The 23,028-nt window shown below is 43.0% G+C and overlaps 1 protein-coding gene across 2 annotated transcripts in view; it reads right to left on the bottom strand.

Annotated features, from left to right (window-relative positions):
- Window positions 1-10,158: 10,158 nt before the first annotated feature.
- The window catches only part of stk39 (serine threonine kinase 39), a 42,139-nt gene continuing 29,269 nt past the window's right edge, over window positions 10,159-23,028 (bottom strand). For both annotated transcript variants that reach the window (XM_036545300.1, XM_036545299.1), the window contains 4 exons: window positions 15,911-15,963; window positions 15,272-15,340; window positions 15,021-15,085; window positions 10,159-10,837 (listed from right to left, as the gene is read on the bottom strand). In XM_036545300.1, the coding sequence (XP_036401193.1) occupies window positions 10,763-10,837; window positions 15,021-15,085; window positions 15,272-15,340; window positions 15,911-15,963 (262 nt within the window). In that variant the 3' untranslated portion in view covers window positions 10,159-10,762. The remainder of the gene's footprint in view (window positions 10,838-15,020; window positions 15,086-15,271; window positions 15,341-15,910; window positions 15,964-23,028) is intronic.

A 23,028-nucleotide genomic window follows, 5' to 3' on the forward strand; every position in this document is an offset into this window, starting at 1 on the left:
GCCACAATAACGCTGACATCACGCGTTACCGCTTATCTGGCTCTCAGAAATCGGAATTAAGAAACGTTTGAGATACAGAATCAAAGGACGGTCACGCTCCAGCGCTGTTGGTTTGCGCTGCAGTATCACTGCAAATCTGCCAAATCTAGGTTAATTTTAGCTATGAGGTTCACAAGTACTCCATGCCCTCAATGAGAGATTTTAGATACTCTTTATGCTGTAAGGCTGTGTAAGTCCCATAAGTATATGTTACTGTAAAGGCTAAGGTGGCCAAACTGATGTGCTGTGCTACTATATAGAGGATCTTGCAAATTCAGAATTGCCCCAGAGATACAAGACAGTAATTAATGAAGCACCAGTTAGATGCACCAGTGTATCCAATGTGATTGCTCTGCAAGCTGAGGCCAAACATGAATGCCATTAATTATCTTCATATTCCTGTCATAAAATATATATCTTTGTTGGATGTACTGTAACATATGTTTTAAGACAATACTGTAAGATGATGATGATCATCGTTGTTGCTTAGTGTTAAGAATCAACTGTGTAATTCTAACAAATGATGCTTAATTAATGTCAAGGCTACTGGATCTTTTTTTTTTTTTTTTTACATTTGTGAAAACTGAACTGCTTTTTTCTGGCAAAAAGAAGACCGCAGAATGAACTGTCCTTAATGACTTCTTTTGCAATTTAGATGTAATATCATTGTTTTAAATATTGAAGATTATTTTCTTACTTTGAGTAAATAATGGTGACACACCGCTCTCGTTTCGAATGGAACTGGGTCCTGTTTGTATGTACTGATTAATCCTTTGAACATCAGTATGTATCAATGAACATACGTGTAATGTTGTACAGGTGACATATTGTAAGTATTCACATTCCCAGTGGAATGTACTATCATGTGGATGTGACGTATCGGTCCTTACTCAAGCACTGCTATTGAAATGATTGCAAATGATTATATTTTCTATATCTTGAACCAGAAGTAGATTAATTATAAGGGTTTCATTCTGTCGGGGCCCAATTTAATTTTAAGCGTATTGTTTTTGTTCTTACACATCTGGTATTATGAGCTGTTGTGGTATTTTCATGTGAAAGCATAAAGTAGGTGAGAGGAAAGTTGATGACCGTGATGTAGAGAATGTCCTGCTTTGGTGACGTGTCAGATTGGGAAGGCCGAAATATGGGGGACAAAATCACCGACATCTAAATCGGCGAGGAACGTGTCCTCGTTGTGCCAATACTGCTGCCACCCGGTGCGTCACATGCAGACGGTAACACCGAAACTTGCTTACATCAAACACAGTGCGTGAGAGTCAGTTATATTCACTATTTAATATGCATGCTGATTAAGATCTTGCTGAGTATATGTTCTTCATACATATTATTTAAAATATATTCCTATTTAATAAACAACTATTTTTATTATTATTATTATTATTTTTTTTTTAATCAGGGTCACATTCTGTTTTTCCTTACATAAATATACAGTGTTTTATATGCTATTTTTTGTAAACAGCAAGCAAAATAAAAAGGTTTTGTGATTCAGTTTGGCGTGATTTGAAAATTGGGGAAAAAAAAAAATCCTAATTTCAACAACATATTATCTAATGAAATACAATCAAGCAGTAGTTCTTAGAGTGTTTGGTAGTGTTTGTATCTTCTCGGTTTGTGATGTGTCTGGGGAGCTACACGCCAACAAAGCATCTGTCTTTGCAGTGTCTCATTGAACAACGAATTAATTAGCACCTGTGTGAGTTTTTCGATACAGTTTAATCACTTAGATACACCTGCCAAATGTTAACGACGCATTGAAAGAAATGAAGTCTTATCATGTGTCATAATTTTGTTGACCGCCTAAAAATCTGATAATTCTGTAAAATGTGATAGATTTACTTGACAGGGTCTGTGCACATTAGACTTCATTGTATTCTTTAACTAACAATGAGTAAGATGATCTTTCTAAGCAAGTTCAGTCTCCTTACTGCATTTTTTCGTCTCGGCCCACAGGTCAGCTGAATGTTCTGAATCTCTTCCTGGTAGGGCTAGAGCCAGTTTGGTTACACACATCCATGGCAGCTGCCAATCATTGCTGGTGACTAATAAATAAACTTTCTGTACTCATCTCTTTCCGTTTCACTGAAGACTGAATGCTTTTGCATGTTTTTAGACATCTTTACTTCATTCATGCAAAAATATCTGTAAGTGGGAAAATAAAAGTGAACTTAAATAAGATAACCATATGCTTCCTAACAGCAAGTCTTACATGCACAGAGTTCATTTAAAGAATCAGCAAGATTAGAATGCATGATAAGCTTTAGGTTTTTACAGAACATCAGACAAACAGGGAAAATGTAATATTACAATTAGATATCTTTATAGAATTTTCAAGCCTGTGACAAAAGTTTTAATTTTGTCATATTTTATTTACTTTTTTTTTTACTGACGCTATGTATTCAATACACCTGCAAAGGTGCAGACATCGCTGATCCATCTGACCATCTGAAGTCTGTTTTGTTCAGTCACTGCATCTTTTTTCCCCCGGAATGATTGCTGGTGATTGAATTACTGAAATGCGAAACTCATGATCAGACAGTTGTCAGACATCTTTGTTAATGTCAGGTGCAGTCATTTGTGATTTGCCAATCTAAATGCCTTTCAGTTTGTGCTGCTGTCAGTTTGTTTGATGAAACCTTTTCACAGAATGAAAGGAAAATTGAAATGCCATTAATTTTGACATGGGAAATGTAACGTTCCTTTTCTTACACAGACAACAGTAGTCAACTTTAATGAAAGCAAGTGTAAGGTTTCATTTTTCAACAAATGCAGGAATAAAAAAAAAAAGATCACACTAGCAGAATATTACACCAATAAGGTGAAAACTATGAACACTGTGGCTTAAAATATTAAAAGCAAGGGGTGCTTTTCAAATATAGATGTGCTTGACAGATATACAATCTGAATATGAATTTGAGCAGGATATGCACTAAATATAGTGCTGTATATAAAATACAACATTCCTCTGAAGGTTTAAAAATGAACTGGACAGACTTCTGTATCCATGTGCCAGAGTGAGGTATCAGTGGACTTGCCAACTGTCCATGCACACTCAGTTCAGATGTTTAGCATTGATTGGAGGAGCCGGGCATCTCTCACTGACAACAGCACAGAAACCAATAGGTGCCAAGTGAGCTGGTAGGAATACCTAATACAGCTACCACTGCTGCAGACTTATACAAAGAAGGATCAATCAAGGCTGATGCATAGGCAGAACTTTGGAATGTGGCTAAAATGGTTCTTGCTAATCATTTTGGTGACATTTTGTCACTGGCATTTTGGTATGGGCCATTTGAAGAGTAGCTGTTTTATATTAAAAATATACATACTTGAGAATTATTCTACTTGTTTGAAGCATTGTACCTCTGACTTATCTGTAAACAAGGAGAACACAAGTCATGCAGTGATTATAAACAACTTTGAATAATGATAATCCTGTATTTTCAATTAATCATATCTTCATGTCATGCTGTATCTACTCCCTGAAGCATGCAAATTACTTTAGCACACAGTGACATTTGATTTTCTCATTAAGTTTGTCTGGTAATGGTTTTGGGGGAAAGACTCACTGGACCTCGACCACTTCTTAAATTTGTGGTAATTTTAACGTGTCAGGAATAATTGTGTAACATTTGGGAATTTTAATTTTTTCCCCAAAATGTGTCTATTGCCACCCCTGTCCACCCAAGTGATTGGCCAAACACGGATGTTGCCAAACAGAGTCACTTGGCTGTATTTAGCGCTTGCATTGTGCTTGCCAAGCTGTGGCACTGCCAAATTCTATCACCTGTTAGCAGCAAATAAAGACACTATTTTCACGCTGACAGGGCTGGTCACACACTGGCTTTGTCCAGGTGGAGCAGTGCTCCTGTTGGCAGCATTATCCACTGATAATATCTTGGAAATTTGTGTCAGAAGTTCACAATAAGGTTGAAATAGGATGGGTATATAAACTGAAGAAATATGTGATCTGTTAAGAATCAAGAAATGGCTTTTGATAAGTAGAATAACCACAGTCTAAATCAGTTTCCAACTGCAAACTACCCCAGGCTTAGAAACTTTCAAATTGCTCTTTGCTTCTTGTGAGCTTTGTAATATTTTTTCTTTGAGTTGTTTTTAACTGTGTACACAGGAACAACTTGTTATAATGAACGTTCTAAAATAGCTTCATGAAGAGAACGCTGGCAGAAGCGTTTTGCCCGAATGTCAGTTTGCCCTCCTCTGACGTACAGGGATTAATGAGGCTCACAGGTCAGAGTGGAAATTATCCCACACCTAGCGCTGAAAGCTATGATTTCGCTCGCGAAACAATAGTTTGATCAGAGTACCCATTAGGAGAGCTACTCAGACAGGAACAGAACAGCAGAGAGTCTGAACAATGAGGTTCAACAAAGTTGGTGAAAATCGAGCTTCTCTGTAGCCAGCATTGGATTTCAGATGTTTCATTTCTTTTTACCTGTCCTTTATACTACCTGTCCAAGGTGGTAGTTTGATGCAGTCCATATGAAAGCCTATGTGAACACAGTTCACATGTTAAATACAGTACTCTACATAATACCCTACATTTATGCTGCTCAGGATAGGATGCCATATCATATAGCTATCAGGTTCTGCCACTGAGTTAAGAGTCCCTTAGAGAACAGAATCTGTGTATCAGCAGAACATTAGTCACTATGCTGAAAACTGATGTGACCCTGACTTTCATTTGTGAATGTCAGTTAAACATTGGAGTTATTTCAGGTTCAAATTATGTCATGTAAATCAGTGAAAAAACCACTAAGTAACCAGTGTGCCATGTTTGTTTCTGTCAAAGAGAGAACAATGATGGAATTATAAAGACAGAAAGATTGTGGCCCTTCCTTGGACATTCTTTGTAACCAAATTTGTAAGCACCGTTAGGCAATACAAGGAGTGTTCTGTTTCATTCTAATGTTCAGCTGATTCTCTCCTCAAGAGTTCAGATGGAGTATCAGCCACTGTCATTTCATCACAATAAGGGGTGGAGTCCTGCAGCATCAGTAAGACATTAGAAACGCTGGTTTCAGCTCTGATTCAAACTGCAGTCAGGCTGTCAATCAACCCTCTGTGCTCCAGCTGTGCTCTTTGATAAGTAAAGCATGATTAGGGTATCAGCAGGTAGGGTAGCAGGGCTGGTATGATGGTCCAGGTTCTGAAAGGGACAGAGCTGTTCTACCTCAAACAAGGCATTTCGCCTGCAGTGTTTCATACAATTTCTAACGTGTTTTACAACACCCTGAAATAAAGGCATTTGTGTTGGGGAGGCAACTCAACAAAAGATCCAGGACATCAGTGGAAAAACTCCCAGTTGTGCTGAGGATCAAGAGATGACCGCCTCTGTCACCAGCTCTCCAAACTGAGACTTCAACAGCAAATCGAATTTTACTTTTGATGTGGAGTACAGTCAATTCCAGGGCTTTTTTTGTCCAGATTCCAATTTCAGAACTCTTGTTTGTTTGGATTAAAAATGCGTGTGTGGCAGACACCAAACGGGGGTCATTTCGGCGAGCACAGAGTGGTCATTCTGTTCCTACGCTTTTCCAGAACCCTTTTTTTTGTGTCACTTTCCGTTTGTTGCCTTCAGCCTCAGAGTGTTTTTCATGTCTGTCACTTGCCATCTGTTCCCGGGCACTGACAGCTCAACTCTAATTCTGCGCAGCAGCGGGAGGCTTGCAAAACAACAGCGTCTCGTGCCCATATTGGCTTTGCATTTGAAAAATTGTGTTACAGTTAAAGTTCTCTTAGAGGATTAATCTAATCCCCCCCAATAAAGTGCGGCAGAGAAACGAAAGTGACAGGATAAAATGTTTGTATGGGGTCTGCAGAACAGAATGTCAGTGTGCATTCATACCAGGCTTGAACGCTTTACGGTGTAGAAAAGGGTAAAAAACGTTAATAGAAATACTACAATTGCGACAGAAAGGCTTCTGCAGATCAGTAGATACATGTGATCTCAGTCCTCCATCATTGACACTGAGTTCAATGGTGACCGCGAACGTGCAACCCGGTCAGGGTTCTAGAATACGGTGTCAAGTGGATGTGGCTGCACCGACCCTCCTGTGGACCCGAATAATGCCGATTCATTATGTGCGCCGTTTCACTCACAGAGCTACGCGTCTTATTTCCACAAACCAGGAGGCTGTTTAATAAGCCAAATGATGCGTTGTGTGATTTAATGTGTGCAGACAGAATACAAGGCTTTCCTTGTAAGACACGCTCCTTGTAATTTGTCATGAAGCTTTCAACGCATGAGTTAAAGATTTTACAAATGTATAAAATGAAATGTTTGTAATGGTGATAGGGGATGTTTTGAAGGAGCCAAAGCTATCGTCCATAAACATTTAGCTCTGGAAGCTCACACAGCTGTAGTGAATGCTGGCGGGTGAGGAGGTATCTAGGCCATGTTTGCCACTGGTCTGCTTTTATAAGTCTCAGGTGGTTTTTGGTCATTTTCAGGTGTGTTATGTGTTAGGAGTAGGTTATAACACATGTCCACACTTCTTCTTTTTCTTCTTTCTTTAATTTGGCACTTTCTGCTGACATCAAAATGCAGCTAGAGGTAGCCTCCCCTCCAGGTAAGCTTATAAAGGTGAACTGCTGACTAGAAGAAGCAGAAAGAGAGGAAATACAAAACTATGGTGGCAAATGCGTACTGAAGCAGTTTCAGTGACTATTTTTTTGGTGCAGGCACAGAAAGAGCTCCTTTCATGGCGAGACTATTAGCTATTAGCTAGCATTTATGGGGCCTACAACAATCTTGTCTCATTTTGTTGAAATTATTTGTTTACACTGATAGCTGGCGCATAGTTTATTTAGGCCTACAACGACCTTAGCTGTTTTGTATTGCTTTGTTTGTTCCTAAGATACGTTTTGGAGTCTCCAGTCCTCGTCCATTCCTTGAAGCTGAATTGGACTAGTGCCTCTGTGCCATGGCGTTTTAATAAAAATCAAACTAAATTGAAAAAACCACCGCTGTGGCTATGGTGGCTGTGGAGCCCAGAAGACAGCTGGCCCTCCAGGGGATCCCAAGAGTCGGGCGAGTCAGCAAATTCACCTTGGCTATCCAGATGGGAACGTCTGCTTCGTGCCACTTTTGGGTTGGTTTGTTGTTATTGTTTCAGACACACAACACGGAATTAGGTTCAGCTGCCTATTCCCTTTACAGCCATTTTTCAGCATTTGTCCTTGAGCCAGGGTTTGGTAGTCGTAACATATGACACTGCACCTGAAAATTATATTCTCTACAGCGTACTGACTTCTGACTCCATCACTAGGATTTGTAATATGCTGTTTTTCATTAGGAAGAACTCCTTGGAAAAGAAATGTAAAAATATGAAAATGTAGTGCTGATTTTTTGCCAAGATCACTTCTCACGATACTGATACATCTCAAGCTGGCAAACACATAATTTTGCATTTGAAGCAGTCAAACCAATGCTAATATTCAGGTTTAGGAGAACTTGCTCAGTATATATTTAAAATGAACTGTAATTAAATGCGGTGGAGCGGTGTGCAACCATGTTGACGGTCAATATTGACACGGCACCAAGTTTGGGAGAGTAGGAGTGCTGGATATGCGGGCTTGTTTGTTAAAGGATATGTGGGCTTGTTTGTTAAAGGATATGCGGGCTTGTTTGTTAAAGGATATGTGGGCTTGTTTGTTAAAGGATATGTGGGCTTGTTTGTTAAAGGATATATACTCTGTGTCTTGTTTCGCCTGCTGTCAGAAATATTTCCAGTTCAAGTTTCTTCTGTTCCTGCAGATGTCATCTCATATTGAAAGACCTTCAGTAATTGGTGCTTGCTCTGTTTGTAGCGGGCCAGCAGAAGAGGGGTGGAGAGCGCTTTGAAAAGCAGCATTTTCCCTTGCTGAAGGAAAACGCACCGAGCCCTCTGGGAAGGTTGGATGAATTACCTCTTAAATCCTAATCAGAGCACGGTTAAATGCTCAGCTCTACAGGTGCATCGTTGCCTCTTAAATCAAGCAGAAAGGTTTTGTAAATGCATAGCTTCCAACGTCACACCAGCCTGGTTTCTCCAAGCAGAGTTTTCCCTGGACCTCCCTGCGCATCACTGTAATGGAACGCCTTCACCTTGGTGAGTCTTAGAGAACAAAAAATAAATAAATAAAACCAACTCAGGATGTCAATCACTGAGAGGAAACTCACATAAAACACTCAACGGTTTGACCTTCAAAAGCGCCAAAAAAAGGGAAAATGCTGATTTCAATTTGTTATTTAAATTAAGGACAACCTTAACTTTGAGCAGAATCACACCCCTGAAATAAGATGGCACCACTGGCTTTTTTGTAACAGCAAGTTTTATTTGCCATTCTGCGGACATATTAATGAGCTTCTCACACAGGGGAACAGGGTTCATATGCAGAAATGGTACACATACTGTACATAGAAAACAACAACTTACCACATAACAAAGAGATCGGTACACTTCGTATTAATTATCGCCTCAATAATTTAAAAATAATTTAGAGCTACTGTACTTATTTTGGACAGACAAATGGCTCAACATTCTTAAATAGTTGCCTTTTGGTTTTGTTTGCAGGTACATTATTATACAGTGCATTTGGTAACACTTTAGAATATGGTGCAGTTATAAACACTGAATATCCATTCATTATACATCATGAGCTGTTCTTGAGTTCAACATGAATACGTTAGTATGCGCATTATTAAGGAGGAGCCAGGGTTGCCAGACTAAACACATTCCTCACAAAGTTATAGTATGTCCTGCTGCCATGTTGAATATAATCTCAACAGGCACACTGCAGACATGTAGAATCATCTCAATCTGGCAACACTGGCCTTCATTTTAATAAGACACATACTAACATGTATTAATATTGGACAACGCATAATCAATGTTGTTTTTAGTGATGTATAATGGTGTTAAGGCATTTGTAACTGTACAGTATTCTAAGGTGCTAGTGTACATCTCTGAGTCTAATGTGTTTTAGAAAGACATTATTTCTGTAGTGCAGTTACACATGACAGGAAGCTCGGTTATCAATTATCAAGTGGCTTCAGTAATTTACATCTAAGAAAGAGTATTGCAGTATTATGGGTTGTGTAATGGTTATGGTAATCTTGTCACAGATGAAAAGGATTATGGGTTAAATTCTGTTTAGAATTCATGGGTGGGTCTCCCAGGGATAAGCAAGAGCTTGTCAAGAACATATACTCTTTCCGAAAGTGCATGGTAGCTTTTTCTGTCAAGGCTGGCAATCAATAGTGAAAATACTATCTCTCAGTTGAGTCTCTGCAGGTGTGTAAATGTCAGGGCCGTCCTGTGGCAATCAAAACAAACGTGGTTATGGTTGAATCTGCTTCTGGCCTAGCAGAGGGTCATCACCTTCCAAAACCTTGGTTTTTGTGCTATGAACGCAGCGCGGAAATAAAAAGGTGTTTTAGAGTTTTGGTCACGTACCTCTTTTTTTTTTTTTTTTTTTTGGCTCCTGATTGGATCGCATTGACAGTTTGACCTCCCGCTGCGGTTATGCCTGAAAACACAGCCGACCTTCTCAGGCACATTTTGATGAACAAGGCACCTCCAGCATTTTTAAGCATCAACACTGACATCTGAAAAAAGCAGCAATTTTACACATGGCAGCATTCCACTCGCTCCCTTTCTTCAGTTCCCCCAAAAAACGGTTCCCCTTCCGTACCCTTCCCATCATGCACCTCTCTGTCTACAGAGCAGTTCATTCATTGAACAAAAATAATCACAGCGCGTGAAAATGTGCTTTACATAAATAAGACAAATCTTACATTCTAACACTGAATACAATTCAGGAAAATTACTGGAACTGTCAATTGAATGTTCTGTTCTACAACAACTGAAGAAATAAGTGCTTTACTTTAAAAAAATTAACAGAACAAAAAAAAAAAAAAACAGAAGAAAAAACGAACAAAGGCATCTCTGTTCAATAAATAAATGTAAGAGCAACACTGAAAGCAGAGGTAACATTTAAAAAAAACCACATTAAAGCAACTTCATATCGAAAACTGAAAACCACCTGAGAACATCTTCATTTCCCCTTTTGAATCATGGTCCTTGTACTGGGAGTGAAAGGTGGAGTGAAGACCGCACAGCAAGCAGGGCTTGTGGGGTTCTAGCAGAGTTCTAATGGAGTTCTAGTGGAGTTCTACCAGAGTTCTAATGGAGATCAAGTTGATTTCTAGTGGTTCTGGCAGAGATCTAGTGGAGTGCAAGTTGAGTACTAGTGTATTCTAAGCATTCTAAGTGGGTTCTAAGTGATTTTAAGCATTTATGTGGTTTCTAGTGGTTCTAGCACAGTTCTACTGGAGCTGTAGTGGAGTTCTAGCAAAGTCCTGGCACAGTTGTAATAGTTGCAGCAGATTTCTAGCAGATTTTTTTTTTTTTTAGCAGAGTTCTAGTGCAGGTCTAACAGTTCTACTGGACCTGTAGCGCAGTGGCATTCTCTAGAGGCAGTCTGGCAGAATTTTAGTCGAGTTTTAGCAGAGTTCTGGGAGATTTCCAGCAGATTTCTAGCGGAGTTTTCTGGTCCGATGGGTGGGAGGAGGAATGCAGAATGGAGGGTCTCAGGGCGCTTCTGCCTCCCTCTTGTGCTTCACCTGTTAGCCCGCGACCGGCTCCTCCATGACCGGACCAGGTGAGACCCGGCGAGACCAGGTGAGGGGGAGAGCTCAGCTGACACTCAGCTGGGCGAAGCCGACCAGTTTCACCTCGTCAGGTATATCTGTGCCGTCACAGCCCGAAGCCTGCGGGAGGATCAAAGCGGAGGGCTGTAATACGATAACATGACGCCTCTGTCCCACTCTCCACGTATCTGCGGCTTTTAATCACTTGTGATTATTGACCTCCCACTACTGATTATCTGTGTTTACACCCAACGACACTCCAGCGCTGTTTACAGCCTTCTCGGCTCCATGACACGTTTGCACCACAATCCACCGCCTCCAGAGCATGAAGGCTTTCTCCGGCTTTCATCCTGAGGAAGTGAGTCTAAACCCATTCAGAGCTGTGAGCTCCCGTTTGAGAAGCAAAACCACACTGCAATACTGGCTGTGTTTAAATAACATTTTCATCACACAAGTCAGCTATGAATATATGAGGAAACCATACCAAAAATCCCAGGGTTTTTTTAAAGAATATTTAACAATGAAAGATACATGAAGAGAGCTTTTAAAAGTTTGTATTTTCACCCCATGTTAAATCTAGGGCATTGAACTGCACTGATTTGGGATGCGGGGGGTGCTAGGGTGTTCCCAGAGAATTCCCCCAGGGGTATGTGAACCCCACAACAGCAGCAGTAGGGTTAGAGGTTAACTGTTTGTTGCTACATACTATTCACAGATGACTAACGACAAGATGGGATGTTAAGGCTGCTACTTGCTCTCTATCACTTTACCAGCATTTCTTTTTTTATGCTTTACTCCCTGTATGCAACCCTGTTTTGGAGGGGCCAGCGGAGCATTAGTTTCATGGTGACAGCCTCTGCTGCTGTACAGGACAGGCTGCAGTGAGATGAATGCGGTCCCCACGTTGGAGTGGGTGCTCATCGGAGGATGGGTGCTACTCCACTGATGTTATCTGAACAAAGCACAGGCAGCTAACCAACTGCAGGGTGCCTGAGAGCACACCTTGCCGACTGAGCCACTCGATAGCCCATTTGCCCATATTTCTGATGGGCACTTATTTTTGGTATTTATTATTAATTACTATTTGTTCTCCAAGTTTGTAAGTTTTATATAGATTTCCTGTGATGCAAACTTCCCTATCATATGACTTTTTATGCGAGAAAACATTACTGATGTCGGTGAACATCTTTGTCAAATTCTGAGTGGCTGTAATAACTTCATCTGATTGTAATTATGGTATTATGTTCATTGTGATGTTTAAATCATAGACGATTTCAGTCCCTCAGCAGTGGATGATCTGACATTAAAATGACACTGGCTGTTTGAGGGCTATATTGGCACTGCCACTCAGCTAAGCAAACGCAGGGATATCTGGAGCACTCTGAATTCCTATGCAGTCAGGCAAACATCATCCCTAATTATATGACTTTGGAATAATAATAAAAAATATCAGTTACCAGGAACATTTTCCATAGCTTTCTCCTGGCCTCATGACGATAGGAACACCATGAAATGAAAGGTTCTGTTTCTTTATCGAAGGCACATGCGGACTCTCCACATCAATCTTAATGTGCTTCCACTTAGCCTCGTAAAGGCCTGATTGATTTAGTGTCATCGGCATTCATGCTGTCGGCTCACAAACGGCCTCAAGACTCAGACCTCCAACATGTCAGCCTCTGCGTCTGTAACCGCCGCAAGCTCTTTCATATTCATGCTTAAAATGAGAACATCAACACAAAAATGCCTGGTAAAAAAATCACTATTTCAGGAAGGGGAAAGGCATAAAAACAGTGATAATGCATCTCTTCTATGATATCCTTTTAAATTAAATAAAAACATTTTCATAAACCATTGAATAAAAAAACAAGGGATTAAAAACTGTTAAAAGAAAAAAACCAAAAGCAGCATCTCCCAGAGCATGTTGTGCAGGAAGAGGGTCTGCCGGTGTGATATCCCTGCTTCACCACACGTTTAATCACAATCAGAGTGTCTCTTTTCCACAAAGTTAATGTTGTGATAAAGCCTCCCTAGATGCACCGCAAGATGCGAGCGAGGCAGAATTAAACGAGATGAAGTTCACATCCAGACAGGCACTAATTATCCGTCCTGATTCCAACAGCTGGTCCTCTCAAACAGAGCGCTAGGAGGGCAGCTGGTGATAGATGCCGAGAGCCCCTGCAGGCCCCCCCCGGGCGGGGCAGGGTGGGCGGGACATGGCAGGCGTAGAGGGGCGGGGCCTGCTGTGTGGAGCGAGCTGCGGAGTGTGTGCACTGGCCGCTTGGGGGAGGAGGGCTTGCAGGTGAACAGTGGGAGGGGTCAACACTTGGTTTTTACATTTGCACCCCATCAATCACCGGACAGCTGAGCCACCTGGCTGTGGTTCAGACAGGAAACTCACCAAATGTGTATGAATTAGTCTGCACTACAGTTTCTTCCTCTCTCCCTTCAACCCATCAGCATTATGCTTCTTCTAGCCAATCACTATTCACCACATCAGAATCAGAGTTCCTTTAGCCAATCTCTATTTAGCACATCAGCATCATGGTTCCTTTGCTGCTGGGATGAGGGTTTTGGGTGCTAAGGCTTCTGCGAAACCTCTCTGCTGGGTTACCTGTCAGGCTGCTTCAGAGGACTGTGATTTATTTTATGGGAGAAGTAGAGGAATGGGTTTCTCAGTGGAAGATAGAGGATAAAATGCTGATAGCAGAGGGCGGGGGGTTGTAACCTTAACGGCAGGTTTTAAATCCAGCTGCGACCCCACCGATCTCCCTGAGAAAGCTGCAAACAGCCCTGATGAAGCAGGGCTTTCATTTTATCGACAGTGTTTCACCTGGACGAGAGCGATTTTTTTTTTCTTTTTTTCCACTGCTGGATTCTAAACTAATTATGCGGCGATGCGGGCCCATAACGAAGGCCTGTTACAGCTAACACGCACTTCGGGGCAGCTGAAGTGGCTCCTGTGAGCCGATCGATGTCGCTTCTAGTCTGATAACCCTCTGAAAGTGGAGGAGTGCCGTCTGGCGTATGGCAATTTCCAGCAGAGCCTGCAGCCATCCGAGGCCTCTCCCCAGTGTCGATGTGCGGAGCAGCCTGTCTGTTCTGCACCGAGGTCCGCCGTGACAAACAGCTCTCCCCTCCTGTGCCTGAGTCCTGCCCCCTCCCCTCGCCTCTCCTCCCCCCGCCTCTCCTCTCCTCGCCTCTCACAGGAATCGATCACAGGCCGGCACGCGGGGCTTGACTCCTCCTGGCAAACTGTTCCGAGAGGCACTCTGGGCCACAGTAATTCCTCTTTTGGTCTGTGTGCGCTGTTTTCGGGTTCGATATCCGGCCTGAACGCACAGGGAGTTTTTCAAACCGAGTAATCCGAAAGGGTGTTGGATAACTGGCGTGGAAAAAAACCCTGTGGCCCCCGCTGTCACCTCGGCCACGCCGGCACGGTTGCAGTTATTTGTCTGAGTCTCTTAGACTCCTGTCAGGAGACCCGGCACCCCAATGCCGATGCTTCCTGTTGACAGAAGTACCTCTCGCTGCTCGCCGGTCAGAGGTCATAGGTCAGAGCACTGCAGCATGTCCAACAGATGCTTCACATTTAAACAAGCGCTAAAAATGCACCAGACGTGACATCAGAATTACTGGGATGTGTGATAGTGTTTATTCTCTTATTTCACTTTCTCCTCAAAGCCATCATTGGCGCAAAGATATTTTCCAGGAATGGTGTCGAACCGAGGCATTCGTGCTGTCTCTGATTGCTGCCGATCACTACCCCTAGGGGGCAGAACTGCCCCTGTGACTTGGCCCTGACTGCTTTGATGGGATTGGTCTATTATTGCTGTTTGGATTGGCCTGGATTTTACACGCCTTGCTTTTTTACCTCACTGCAGTCCTTCACTCTGTATCAAAAGCATCTGCTGGTGCGTTCTCCAATGACAGTCCCACTGCCATTACAACAGAGCAGGCATTAGTATTAAAATTAGGTTTAAACCAGTCTTCTGGTAAGCCGCTTTGTTTTTTTTATCCATATAGAGGCAAATGCATCTTGTACAGCCTACACTACAGCTATCTTCAGACATGATGGCTTGGGAGCTGGATGCAGGTTGCGTCTTGAGTGTTGCCCAAGGTGCTTAACCTGCATTGCTTTGGTTGATATCCCGCCACACACACTGATAAAAGGCAAGCTACAGGGAGTCGATTAAATCCTATAATATATAGTTATCCTATATATATCCTATATAGTGAATAACAGGACAGTGAAGGGCATAGGGCAGCATCGCATCACCTTTACTCCAATGATCTGTGTACTCACCAGTTTAAAGGTCAATACTTTGTAGGTAATGGGATCATCCACAATCTTCTGAAGATTAGCAGCAACTGGAAAGGATTTCACAAACAGCTGTGTTACACTGCACTGTCATACAAATAAAGCAAACGTTCATCTTTGTAAGTCACAGATTTATGTAAAACAACTGTAAAAAAATATGCTATGGGCAAAACATGCCATGCAGTATGTAAAATAAAGACAAATAAAATCCCTCTCATAAAGAAGGGTGACGTTACCTACGACAACATCATGGCCGTCCACGAGCCCAGCTGAGAAAAGCTCCTGAGACACCCCATCTGCAGTGTCTTCAGAGAAAACACACTGTTAACACAGCAAGGCCACTAACCCCACGCTGTTAACACAGCAAGGCCACTAACCCCACACTGTTGACACAGCAAGGCCACTAACCCCACACTGTTAACAAAGCAAGGCCACTAACCCCACACTGTTGACACAGCAAGGCCACTAACCCCACACTGTTAACACAGCAAGGCCACTAACCCCACACTGTTAACACAGCAAGGCCACTAACCCCACGCTGTTAACACAGCAAGGCCACTAACCCCACACTGTTAACAAAGCAAGGCCACTAACCCCACACTGTTGACACAGCAAGGCCACTAACCCCACGCTGTTGACACAGCAAGGTCACTAACCCCACACAATCAATGCAGTACAGGCACTCATCCCACAATATCAGCACAGGAAGGGCACTCAGCTCATACTAACAGCATAGCAAGAACATGAACATTTGCTCCAAACCCGCAGCAAGGCAAACACACTCACCCCACATACAATATTAGTTGGTTCCATTTAAGTAAATTATCACACTTTACAAAAATTTACATCATATATTTACAGCAATGACCTCTTACCTCGGCCAGGAGTGAATTCAAACCTTATGTCATTCAGCTCCTTTCTGGAGTTCCTGAGGACAGAGAAAAACACAAAATTCACAAACAAATTCATAACTGATTTACAGTTACAACTGTAATTAAAAATTTCAAATATTTAGCCCTCAATTTTGATAAAGAGGTCTAGTTCAATAGATAAGACTGAAAGCATTATATACAATGTGCACTCAGCAAAACCAGGCTATAACTATGCTGCCTTATATCAGACTGGTTATATTGGTTTCAATGGTCCATACAGTTTTTCCATTGCATGCAGCACCTGGGATATAAGAATAGGTCTCTTAGTCAAAGTTACTAATTAATTATGGAATGATATACTCTATTGTAAATGGATTTGACAAAGAGGCACATATCGCTGTCTAAGTGTAAGACGTACAAACACAAGGGATTCCTCTGCATGTACTCTGTCACAATTCGCATTTAATTTAAACATTCTTACTAATGACTGTGGTTTCAGTGTGTGTACAGTCAGGGCTTCAGGGACAGCTTTCAGAGTTACATGTCATTAGTGTCAGACAAGCTCTTGCTCTTGTACTGATTCTTATTCTCTCTCTCATTGTCTGACTCTCTCACACACTCTCTCTCTCTCTCTCTTTCTCTCTCTCTCACACACACACACACACACACACACGTTGCCACAGTGCCCACCTGTCTCACCTCCACCTGAGTAGTCAGGAGAATTAGGCACATCTGTCTGGCATGTGGGCCGTCATGCAGAGCATGGCAGCCTTACACCCAGGGACAGCTGAGTGGAACACTGAACCAGCAGTCGTCCAACATGGCTGAACCTGGCCACTGAGACCAGAGAGCGCTGTACCCACCTCAGTCCAACGGCCAGAATTCAGCATGAGTCCAACGGCCAGAATTCAGCATGTGTGCAACCACCAGAATACAGTATGTATCCACCATCCAGAATTCAGCATGTACCCAACAGTCAGAATTCAGCATGTATCTAACAGCCAGATTTCAGAATGTATCCCACAGCAAGACTTCAGAGTGTAGACGTATACTATTTATATGAGTCAGATAAAACGGCACCAAGGAAACAGCCAGGAGTAGGGAGGGGCAGAAATGTGAGGTCCTTGGACAGCTTTTATTTTAACCTACAGTCACAACCTGTTTCACTGCGTGAGAAACATCTTTCCAAAGTGTGCTAAAAAGCACTGTATTTATGATAAACAATAACCCTTTTTGTGGCAAGAACAAAGGCAGGCCTTGCTTTGCACTGCATATAATTGCCCAGCACCAAGAGACGTGGCCCACGAACAGCTGATGAAATCTATACAACCCCCACTGAGATCCAGGTAATAATAGCTGTCCAGGTAAAGTGGGCAGCCCCACCTTGTCAAAGAATTCCCATTACCGGTAAAGCTGCCACAGCGTATTAAAAATGCATCACCCAGTCTTACGACGCCTTCAGCGACAAGAATACAAATGTAAGATTTATGCCCTGAGGACACGGTTTCGTCCTTAGCGTTCCCATTGACTGGGATACGGCCGCCTTCCCCTTCAGCAACCGAGGCCACAGCAGGTAGACAAGACAAGAAAGGAAAGCTCCGGTGATATATTATTTAAGATGGATTGTGGAGTTTGGCTCAATATGGGTCTAAATTGGCTTAAAACACCGCAGCACGTTGAGTGATTATGCCAACGCCTGTGGCGGGATCCCTGGAGCGAGATGTTGGCGTTTCCAGGGCCTTTTGGCGGGGCATTGCATTGTGGGGCTGACAGCGTGCCTGAGGGCTGAAATTCCCCAGAATGATATATTATCTCGGTTAAATCAGAGGCTCACGGCTGCCAATCATCTCCTGTAACGGCCTTCTCCATCACTCAAGGCCAGACAGCACCGTTTAAACCAAGCCATTAAAGTCCTGCACAGGTGCCATTCATCAACATACAAACTCAGCTCATAAAAACATCATTGTGTGGAATTTGGAAATTTGTGAGAAATTCATGCAGCAAATGGAGACATTTCTTCCTCAATTCGCTTATATGCACTTTAACACATCAATAATAAGACAGGTAGAGTATTATATTTTAATCTTGCACTTAAGTTCAGTGATTAATTGTCAACAAGCTCCCACTTAATCATACCATAATTATATTTCTGCAGTCCAGGCGAGGATAATAATTAAGTCAGTAACAGTCCAAGCATGTGATATATAATTAATGAAATCGGCTCTGTGCAGCTCCGCTGTCTGGAGTGCCTCGGCTGCATAGCACTTTTCTCTTAACAAATCTTTTGAATCAGTGTCAGTACATCTGCACTCCAAGTATGCGGAGAATGGCCATATCAAAGATCGGTGTTGCTTAGCGACATACTAAGGTATATGGGGTCATTTTCTGCTGCAGCCTGCATTTCCATAATTTCAACATCTGCTTATGATTGGGCCATTACAGAGATGGGGGCACGTGATTGGGCCATTACAGAGATGCTCGCAAAAGGGCTGTGAGCTATAAGCACCACAGCTACTTCACAATGCAAAGGATTGGTGACGAGGCACTTCATGTTTACAACTTCATCAACGTCCACAGAGGAATGACTCATACTCACCCCCCCACCCCCCACCCCTTCCTTTGTCAGAGAGAGTGCGATTTGTGTTCCGTAGGGGTTATGGGTTGGGAAGCTGAAACTCAGTCGTGGAAATTGGATAACTGCACAACAAAGACGCGTTTAAAGGCCATGTGCCACAGAGGATCAAAGCCCTCCCTGCCTTATCGCCGTTTCAAAGGGAGCGTTTCCGCGCCACAGGCTCGTCCCCCCCCCCAGCGGCCCAGGTTGCTGTGTCAGCAGAGCATCATCACCGGAAGGCCTCACCGCACTGCCACGCCACTGCGCCTTTCCCTCTGAATGAAAACATCAGAAACCCGGGCCACCGGGTACCTGCCTACATATTCCATTCCGTCTGCAGGACTTGGAGGCATTAGTCCGAGAGGGTGTTTTGTTTCATGAAGTGTCTGCTGTTCGGTGCTTTTCCATAAAGGACTTGTCTGCACGCACAAAACTCCTTCCTGAGATGCAGTTTTTGCCACTTTCCTTGAGACTACGGGTCTTAAAAAAAAAAAAGGAGGCCAAAAAAAAAAGTTTTGGTTTGGCATTCAGCAGACAGACTGTCCTGGCTTGATTGTCAGAAAACACAGGAAGGTGTGTGGGAGAATCCTAAGCAGGTTTAACACGAAGGCCAGCTGATGCCACCACCCTCGCAAGACTCCATTTCGGCAGCCAGAACAAAAGAAGAGAGAATTAAACTGCTCAGTTTCAGAGGCCCCTGCGGTGGGTGATAAGCTGGTAGCTTACAACAACCAACCCGCCGACCAGCGCACTTTCAGCCTGATAATGGTGCCCCCCTGTCTCCCGTCCCTCTGTCTGATGCAGCCATATTAAATGAGTAATGTTGATGACGGCACTTATCGGGCCTCCTGCTGTCTGCGGTGTATCGTCCGCATCTCTCCCGGCACAGGAATGGCCCGTTTGGCGGTACAACGCCGAAAGAGAGGAAGGACGGCTGTGGGTTTCATGCGCGCTGACAAAAGGACGCACCACACGCGGGAGAGGCGCAGAGCGCAAGTGGATTAATCTGGAGTGTAATTACGCTCCGCAAATCGCATCTATCTCGGTGCGGCCCCTGACCCACATTGCTCGTTTTTTAAAAAAGCGGGGTGTAAACAGACGCGTCTGCAGACAGCTGGGGAGCCACGGAGGAGGGTGCAGAGATGACAGGGAGGCGGAGGCAGAGACGCCAGCACTTCCTCTGCCAGTGAGCTGAAAAGTGAAGAAGCTCATTCATGCCTGCGCTGCAAGTTTCACAACCTTACCCACAAAGGCATCACACTACACGAGATGGCGTGATGTGGTCTACAAGGGCAGCAGCGTTGCATAGTGGTAAGGGGTAAGGGGTGGTATAGGGTTCATGACTGACAGGTTGCCAGTTCAATTCTCTGGGGCACTGCTGTACCCTCAGATAAGGTACTTAACTCACAATTGCCTCAGTAAATATCCAGCTGTATAACTAGACACAATGTAACACTGTAACATATATAAGTCACTCTGGAGTGTCACTTAAATGACAAAAATGTAAACATAATATGACTAACTAAGAGGAACCTGAGGCCTGTCAACCATTACTTCACAAACCACTGAGTATGATTTAAAAGGAACCTAAGGTCATTGTTGACAGAGTAAAACCCAGGGAAAGTGTTTAATTGGAATCAGTTGACATTCATCTATCAAACTCCTAAGGTGGTCATTGACTTCACTTCAAATACACACTGCCAGAACATACTAAAATCATTCCATCTGTCTGAGGTAAAGTCATAATCCTTCAGAACTCACTAAATTCATTTTACCTGTTTAAGGCAAAGTCACAGCCCCTAGGATAATGACCCCCGGGTGCTGTTTAAGCTCCCTGTGCTCAGGGTGGGACACACGGCTGGCAGTGGCTCCACGCTGCATCTGTGTAGCAGCCTCCCAAAAGCGAGTAATGTGTGACCTCTGTCCTGCAGCCACCATCTCAATCTGCCCACTTATTTGCTCCACTGCCGGCGTGCAGTCGGCTCAGACAAATCTGCTCCAGATGCCCGGAAAAACCTCTGACAGATTATATCACTGGAAACAAATAGGTTGCAGAGGGTTGCCTGAGACAAGCTACACAGATTGAAAGGGATAACGACACCATTTCGGAAGTTTCCGAGAGGAGATCAGTGACTTCTTTCCACACAATGTGAGCTTTTTGTTTGGCGACAAGAGCTACGTGCGGCGCATGCTAACCCGCGCCGGGGGAGAGAGGGAGGGCCTGTGGAGCACTGTTTCTGGTGATCGTCTCTCCCAAAATGGTCCCTCTAAAGGCACCCAGTTGCTAAAGATACACCCCTCACACCCCTCTCACCCCTCTCTAAAGGGGCGCTGATGGACACCCCCTTCACAGGTGCACCAACAGCTGTGTTTGTAAGGCATGAGCGGAACCAAAGACAGCTTTCGGCCTCTTTCTGCAGGACCTGGGAACTCATCGCAGAGCAGGTAAACGGCACATGCAAAAACGGAGACAGACAGCGGGAGGAACAGTCCTAACCCTAACCCTAATCTTAACACACCCTGGCGAGATATACATGAGCGTGTACATATGGTCACTGTCACTATGCAAGACAGATAATCACAAATATGTACCTCATATTCAAAAATTCAAAAATGACAGATATATTTTTCAGTAGATGTATGTCAGATACATAGATGTGTTATAAATATTTCATCAAATTTGAAATAACTTCATCTACATGACAAACCATACAACGGACATTTTCTATCAATCTGTTATTTCATTAATCTTTTATAATTATGTGTATCCTGTGCATATGCACATTGGTTTAACTGTTTTTTCTGTTGTACACACATTTCCAGAACTGAATTCCCAAAGAGAGTGAGACAGTATGAATGAGATTACTACAGGAGTGCATGTGTGAGAGGGAAGGAGAGTGGGAACATCTACACGCATGCATGACCGTGAAGAAAAAGCCAATAATATACGTTCCGCATACATTATTCAACGTGTTAGCCATTTCCGATTAACTCCATTTTCCATCGAGAGAAATACTTTATTGCACATCATCATTATATGCGTTCTTTCAATCTTTATCCGAGTCAAAAACATCTAATCAAAATCTAATTATCGGGTTTAATCCTATAACTGTACGCCTTCAATTCCAATAGATCAGTCTCCAGCCAAAGTAAGAAAAGGTCCAAACTAACAATAATCACATTGAAAGTGTTCTTCGACAAAATACAATGGAGAGCCCATTACCTGCTATAGGCATCTATGTCAAATTAGAGGAGAGGATCAAGACAGAAGGAAAGTGATGAGAACAACAGGCTTTAAGGGGCTTTCAGGATTTACCGGAAATACAGTCGGTTGAAATTGGAGGCGTTAGATAAGTAGGTTAAATGAATTACAAATAAACCGGTGTTTAATGACCTGCCGCGAACAAACTACTCTGGCGTATTGTAAATCTTCACTTGATGTGACAGGTAAGGTAATTTCAGCACCCATTTACGAATATAATCAATACACTTTGCAGAGTCAATTCCCCAGGTACGTACATAAATTACTCTGCGTTTCTGCTCAACATATAAAAGGTACACAGAACTGATGTGCTTGCAATGTGGGAATGACGCGAATGCTAAGTCAGTTAAGCCTGTAGAATTGAGGCAGATTGATCCTTTGAACGGCTGGATTCAGTTCAGTTTTTTTTCCCTTTATGATGATAGTGGCACAGAAACAGTGAGAAAGGGTGTTTTTTTCTTGACAATGCTTTGTGATTATTCATTTTTGGTTTCTGTTGTACGTTCTTTCTTTTGTCTTAAAGCCCTGGGGAAACCAGCCCAATGTCTTAGTCTTAGTGTGAAGATTAGTAATTAAGATAAAATGAAACAGTGAGAGATGCCAAGGCCATCTGACAATCTTGGGAGTTAAAACACGTGGGATCCAGAGCTGATCCACAGCTGTAAATGAAAACGTAACTCAGCTGTGACATCCTAATATTCTGCTGCTGGGTGGGTCCTAATATTCTGCTACTGTTCATGGTGTTGAATGGTGAGTAGTGCCTTTCACACAACAGCATTCAATAAAATGGGCACATCCACACAGCCTCAGAACTGTCACGGTCCAAAAGAATTGTATTGGAGTGGCTTAAACCTTCCTCCACCTGTAGTAGACTTGACATAGCGCCCTCTGTGGACGCTGGAGGCCATTACATTTGCCCATTTTGCATCCGTGCTCACAGCTACAAGATGTAATACCTAGAAGGATGTTAAACATTTTCAGGCTACCTTCCAGAGGGGGTGTTCTCACATTACTACAAGGCTCAGTGTTGCGTTTTCCATATGTGATTCAGCAAATCTGAGAGACATCAGAGCCCATTCTCTCAATGTAGCCACATTAAACACAGAGCTGATAGAGAGTTTGTTTAAGAAGCGGGAGTCTGAGCCTGACAGAAGCAAAAAAAAAAAAAAAAGGACATAGGGGAGGGGAGGAAGGAAACTGGAGTAAAAACACCAGGAGACCCAGCTGGTCCTGACAAAGGCTCAA

The sequence above is a fragment of the Megalops cyprinoides genome, chromosome 14 (assembly GCF_013368585.1).
Source record: "Megalops cyprinoides isolate fMegCyp1 chromosome 14, fMegCyp1.pri, whole genome shotgun sequence".
Classification (NCBI taxonomy): domain Eukaryota; kingdom Metazoa; phylum Chordata; class Actinopteri; order Elopiformes; family Megalopidae; genus Megalops; species Megalops cyprinoides.